The 6,496-nt window shown below is 50.1% G+C and overlaps 1 protein-coding gene across 2 annotated transcripts; it reads left to right on the forward strand.

Moving 5' to 3' along the window:
* Nucleotides 1–478: 478 nt before the first annotated feature.
* Nucleotides 479–5,620, forward strand: LOC127317961 (uncharacterized). Of its 2 annotated transcripts, none has more exons than XM_051348563.2 (9): nt 479–3,526; nt 3,653–3,804; nt 3,877–3,948; nt 4,038–4,190; nt 4,265–4,428; nt 4,515–4,662; nt 4,842–4,964; nt 5,070–5,157; nt 5,259–5,620. In XM_051348563.2, exons 1-9 carry the CDS (start codon nt 673–675, stop codon nt 5,435–5,437), a joined length of 3,933 nt encoding a protein of 1,310 aa, XP_051204523.1. In that variant the 5' UTR covers nt 479–672; the 3' UTR covers nt 5,438–5,620. The 2 variants fall into 2 exon arrangements, with proteins under 2 accessions (XP_051204523.1, XP_051204522.1); XM_051348562.2 differs by having other exon boundaries at nt 480–3,535.
* The last annotated feature ends 876 nt before the right edge of the window (nt 5,621–6,496 follow it).

Genomic DNA, 6,496 nt, shown 5'->3' on the forward strand with positions numbered 1-6,496 from the left:
GGCTGGGGAGCGACGTCCCCCAAAGGCGGCACGAACAAAACACGTCCCCCAAACGCTCAATCCGGCGCGGTTTGGGGGACGCTGCTCTTATAGAGGTAAGTGTACGTACCTATTTATGAGTTTGTAATGTGTTTGTGGAAGAAAAAAACGAGCACGAGGCACTAGCAAAACGACGTTCCATCAAAGATCAAACCGACCAAAGATTGTTCAGCCACAACACAAGAGGGAAGAACATAAACTATGTTTTTGAAACTCGAGATAAACTATGTTTGGTCCATTTTAGGGTTCATAACGCCTAGACACGCACACGGGAGGGGAGACAGGACTCCTATCTCCCACGATTTATTTTAGCCGGTGTAGTAGTAGTAGTAATATAATCCGTCCATCCATCCAGGTTGTGGGTGATACGGTCCAGGCAGCGTCCATACCGGCACCGAATTCACCCATCGTCACCTCCCACGTCCCTCCCGTGCTACAACTTTGAAGCTGATTCGTTCAGTCCTCACTCGAATCCAATATAAGCTGCGGCCGGCCACGCGCCCGTGTTCTGTTACATCCCGCCGCAGGAAGGCCGCCGCACCGATAGACCAGACAAGTTGGAATTTATCCCCGCTCCCTCCACCACCGCTCCCGCGGCCGCCGATTCCCGTGATTCCGACCTCTACGGCGCCGATGATGGCCACCAGGACCGGCGCGGCGGCTGCGGGGGACACGGGCAGCCCGAGCGCGCGGGCGGCCGCGATGGCGGGGGACGAGGACGCGGGGCTGGCCAAGGTGAAGCTGCTGTGCAGCTTCGCGGGCCGGATCGCGCCGAGGTCCGGCGACGGCGCGCTGCGGTACGTCGGCGGGCAGATGCGCCTCATCTCCCTGCCCCGCGCCGCCTCCTTCGGGGACCTCATGCGGAAGGTCGAGGCGGTCGACAAAACCACCTCCTCCGCCGGCGGGGTCCTCGTCAAGTACCAGCTTCCCGGGGAGGACCTCGACTCGCTCGTCTCGGTCTCCTGCGCCGAGGACTACCACAACATGCTGGAGGAGTACGAGAAGCTCGCCGCCGCGGCCCCCGACGGCTCCGCCAAGCTCCGCGTCTTCCTCTTCCCGGCCTCCGGGACCGACTCCGCGGCAGCGGCAGCCTCCGACTCCGCCCCCGTCGACGAGCCCGGCCAGCGCTACATCGACGCCATCAACTGCGTCTCCGCGGACGCCGCCGCGGCCTTCCGGCGCAAGGACAGCGTCGCCAGCGCCGGCTCCTCGCCGCACAACTCGGAGCAGGGCGGAGTAGTACTGGAAGGTATGTCGCCGCGAGCAGTCCCACCACCACCTTCCGTCCCGCCTGAATATTTGTATTCAGCTGGGAGCCACAGCAACAACAACCATAGCGCCTTCCCGCAGTCGTTAGGATTTATTAGTGCTGTCACCGCGCCAGCTCCGGCAGTCGGCATCCCGGCGCAGAATCCCGTGTTGCTTAGGACTGAGCCATCGCCGCTGCAGCCTCATCAAACTGCCTCATACGCGCCGCCGGCTCAGGTGGCATCTTATGTGCCACAGCACCAGCCGGCTCAGGTTGCCGCTTACGCGCCGCAGCCTCAGGCCGCCTCTTCTTATGTGCCGCTGCAGCAACCTCAGGTCGCCTCTTACGCTCCGCCGCCGCAGGCTGCCTCTTACGCGCCGCCGCCACAGCTGCCTCAGGTCACCTCTTACGCGCCGCCGCCACATCTGCCGCAGATCACCTCTTATACATCGCAAATGCCACAACCCCATATGGAGCCACAACAAGTCCAGTACATCAATGCGCAGCAACTTGGTCAGCATGGCGCACCCCAATCTGTCAATCTGATGCCTGTGCAAACGAGCCAGTATGCGCACACTACTCTGGGAATGGCCACAGCTGCCACCCAAATCGGTACTTCCAGGCCTGTTTATGCAGGTACAGAGCATGTCTTGGAGAATCCACATTTCACAAGGCCAATGCAAACTCCGGTTGATCCGAGTTACAGGGTACCAGTATCACAGCCACTTTCACAGCTACCTCCTTTGCTTCATATGACTTTGCAGGCAAGTGATGCACACACAGTCGGTCCACAGCCGGTAGTCACAACCACAGTAAGCTCACCAGTGTCGACCAGCTCGGGGACATATCCAATGGTGGTAAGCTCCGCTACCGTGTCAGCGGTGAGGTACGATGACTGCACAATGTGCCAGAAAATACTGCCGCATGCCCATTCGGATAACATGATCAAGGATCAGGGAAATCCTCGTGCTGCGAATTATCCTGATGCTACTCCGGTATTTTACAGCCTCCATCAACAGAATGCAACCAACCAGCATGTTCCAGGCGCAAGTGCAGCAACACCTGGTAGTTACATACCAGAACCAAGAGCAGAGAGTAAACCAGGGATGGCCCAGTTTGATCAAAAACTTTCTGCCAGGAATCCTGCAGTGCAAGCAACACCATCTCCAGCCGCAGGAGCGATGGCTCAACCCACCATGGTTACCGTACCAGTTACTTCAAACGGAGTATTTGTCGGGCATCCTCCATACTCCCGTGCTGAAGATAATTTCACATATCAGCACCCGCAGCAACCCATTTATATTGTGCAGCCATCGCAAGTTCTGGCGAATGGAGTTGGTGGCAATCCACAGAGGATTGATGCTACTGCATATAAGAATTCAAATCACCCAGTAGCAGACCCACTTAGAGGATATGCCCGTGATATTCCTCAAGATTATCCTGGAGCTATCGACGCTCGGATGCAAGGAGTTAATTTAGGTCCCATTGCCCCTCCAGAATCTATTGTGCAAGGAAACTCAGCTATTCCCCATGGCGCCGTTGGTGATAGGAAAATTGATAATCCACCTGCGATTATGGATGGTGGTCCTGTCTACAAATCTCAAGCTGGAGGGTATCATGTGGGCATTAACAGCGCCTTTCCCATTCCTTCTTTTATCCCAGAGGATAATACTGTGAGACATACTGAACAACCACCTCCCCCTCTGAATGTTGCTGCACAAAATGTCCATCCTGAGATATTCCAGCGGCCAAATATGTTACCCAGTGTTCCTGTCTCCAACAACCTTGGTGTAACCATCGAGCAGCCTGTTTCAAGCGAAACATTTCTTGTGAGACCTGCTTACTCGGGTGTTCAGGTTCCTGCTGGGCCTCCTCCAGCGCATACAGTGGAAATGCTGAATCACATGGTTGCTGATCCCCATACTGTTAGTGGCCAAGTTGCATTGCAGGCTACCGCTGGTACGGATCGTGTCGACCCTACACGTGAACCAGCTTGCACAGAATCTCTATTCTCAAACCAGGATCCTTGGAAAGCACTTGGAGCTGCTTCTATAGTTCCCCCAAGACCAAATAAGTTGGCTAACGGACATATTGATTCTGGATATCCATATGTGGAGGGCCATGTTCCTGGAATCACCAGTTCAAATGTGGTCACACTCTTAGAAGAAGGCAATCTTTCACACATTCAAGATCCTACTTTCAAGGATATCTACCCAGAACCTGCTCAAATAAGCAAAGGTCAGTGTGGTATGCTCTCTCATCGAATGTAATTTTTCTATATTACGGCATTAATTATTATTCCATTCCAGAACTGAAATGTACTAAATGTCTTTTTTTGTTGTTGTTTGCTCTTGTTTCTGGAAGGATACGGAGAAGAAAGTATCAAACGTCAGTTACAAGCTGTTGCTGAAGGCGTGGCAGCATCTGTTCTTCAGTCATCTTTTCCTGAGAAACCAACCAAATCCTCTGGGGATCACATAGATGCACATGGAGCTGTAGTTGATCCAAAAATTGAGGTTGGTGAAGTCTCTTCCCTGTTGTACCTCTTTTTTTTTTTTGATTAGTTGTAATTCTTATTTGTGGTTCAGGATACGTTGAACAAAGAATCAGACAAAACAAGTCAAGGAGTTCCAATTCTAGATGACATTGATAACCTTCAGGTCCATTGCGATTTACAAGTTTACTATTTGTGTGCTTTACATATTCATTTTTGAATACAGCATCCTTACTTCCTACTCTGCAATTGCAGATAATAAAGAACAGTGATCTTGAAGAATTGCGTGAACTGGGTTCTGGAACCTTTGGCACTGTTTATCATGGAAAATGGAGAGGTTCTGATGTCGCTATAAAAAGGATAAGCGATCGGTGCTTTGTTGGGAAGGCTTCTGAGGAACAGCGCATGGTCTGTGTTAAACATACTGCCACTTATTTTCAACATTCTATTTATCTTGTTCTAACTTCCTCTTGTGCCTGCAGAAAACTGATTTCTGGAATGAAGCTTGCAAGCTTGCATCCTTGCACCATCCAAATGTCGTAGCTTTTTACGGTGTTGTTCTGGATGGACCAGGTGGATCTGTTGCAACCGTCACCGAGTACATGGCTAATGGTTCGCTTCGACAAGCATTGCAAAGACATGAAAAGTATGATATCTGCTCAATGCAAATACATGAGGCTTTTCATGTGGTGACACTTTCATTGTCAGTTACTTACTTACTTTTGTCAGCAGGATATTTGATAGGCGTAGGCGTCTACTAATTGTGATGGATGTTGCATTTGGTATGGAATATTTGCATGGGAAGAATATTGTACACTTTGATTTGAAGAGTGATAATCTGCTCGTCAACCTAAGAGATGCCCAACGCCCTATATGCAAGGTGAGTGTCTCGAATTCTCCGTTTCACCTCCCTCTTTTCTGCATATTTTGCAACACGGGAAATTATATCAGACACTCTTTGCAACGATTGCGCTTAATATCTCTATCCTAGCACCTTGTTTGCAACAGAAAGCAGACATGGAGACTTTTGATATATCAGTAACCGTTTTGTCTCTGTAGGTTGGTGATTTGGGCTTATCAAAGGTTAAATGCCAGACATTAATCTCTGGTGGAGTGAGAGGAACACTTCCTTGGATGGCACCGGAGCTGTTAAATGGAAGCAGTAACCTTGTTTCTGAAAAGGTTTGTTCCACTGCATCTTTCATCCCAGTGTGCAGGACTCTTCCCCTCCCTGATCCACTTCTGGACACATACAGCCTATTTACCCGCACATGCTTTTGCTTGTAGGTTGACGTTTTCTCATTTGGAATTGTGATGTGGGAGCTTATAACCGGTGAAGAGCCTTATGCTGACTTGCATTATGGTGCCATTATTGGTATGCTTTCGACTTTTACTGTGATGTACACTGCATTAACCTAACTGGTTGAGTCCAATATTATCATTCTTGTTTCTGAACATTCTGCCAACTGCAACCAGGTGGGATCGTGAATAACAACCTGCGACCTCCTGTGCCCGAGTCGTGTGATCCGCAATGGAGATCGCTGATGGAGCAGTGCTGGTCGGCCGAGCCGTCGGAGAGACCGAGCTTCACAGAGGTTGTAAAGAGGTTACGGGCCATGGCGACTTCCCCTACCAAGGCGCAACCACAGAAATAGACGCCCTTAGCTTTGTACATGAACGAAGTGAAAGATAGAGAAGAGAGCGGTAACGCTTAGAGTGGGGTTGGTTGACTACTTCATGTGGTGCTTTCCAAAACCCGAAAGGCAAATGTAAAAGCATGTACACTAGGTGTCATGACAACAGTTGTTGAATCTGCTTATATAGGTTCCCCTGCTCTACTCCGGACTTGTTCTACGGCCTCTGGGTGTGTCCTGTTTCCTTCCTGACAGCCTGACCTGGTTGTGATCTCAGTGTTCCCGTTCAGTTTCTGAGTGGAATGTTTATTAAGCTCGCGAGTGTGATATCAACGGAGTCCTCGTCCCGTCAGTTACTGTAATAGTTTTTTTTCATAGGGGAAGTAATCAATAGCAACATGTACAATTGAAGTGTACAATTGAAGTATCAGGGGATTGTAACAGCCACATGCGGCGACCCTGAATCAAATCTAGAGAGCTATGGGCTAAAACGTGTGCATGCACATTCGAGGCCCTTAGTTCATGCACGAAACACACTCTTCGGGACTGTCTATTTCACAATCGGTTGTTTTTATTTTGGCCAACAGTCGAAAAAATTAGACCACTAAGATTGTTTCGCTCCGTTCACCACTTCCGTGCGAATTTATAAAGCATTATTGTCTATTTCACAATCGGTTGTTTTTATTTTGGAAACTGCTGTCCCCCGGGGGATCTGATTCCCCAGCCCCGGGTCCCAGCCGTCGGATCAACCATTTTGACGGTTAGATTTGCATGTAGCAAAAAAACATCTCCCGGCAGCAAAAAATCACCCCCGGCAGCAAATGACTGAAGCAAAAAACGGTTCGTTCAGAAAAAAAGGCTGGGCTCGCCGGAGACCTCGCCGGAGACCACGTAGCAAACATATTACGCAGATGTAGCAAAACCGCAAAATAAATTGTAGCAAAACCGACATCGGCGAAGCCATCGTCGGAGAACCTCACGGATACCTTGCCGGAGACCCTCACCGGAGATCTCGACGGAGACCGCGTAGCAAATATATTGTGCAATTGTAGCAAAACAACAGAAAATTTGAAGCAAACA

Source organism: Lolium perenne, chromosome 7 (assembly GCF_019359855.2).
Source record: "Lolium perenne isolate Kyuss_39 chromosome 7, Kyuss_2.0, whole genome shotgun sequence".
Taxonomy (NCBI): domain Eukaryota; kingdom Viridiplantae; phylum Streptophyta; class Magnoliopsida; order Poales; family Poaceae; genus Lolium; species Lolium perenne.

Coding starts and splice junctions, on each gene's coding strand:
- LOC127317961 (XM_051348562.2), top strand. CDS start 673: ATGATGGCCACCAGGACCGGCGCGGCGGCTGCGGGGGACACGGGCAGC. Junction 4,429..4,514: donor GCATTGCAAAGACATGAAAA/GTATGATATCTG, acceptor TTTTGTCAGCAG/GATATTTGATAGGCGTAGGC. Junction 5,158..5,258: donor GCATTATGGTGCCATTATTG/GTATGCTTTCGA, acceptor AACTGCAACCAG/GTGGGATCGTGAATAACAAC.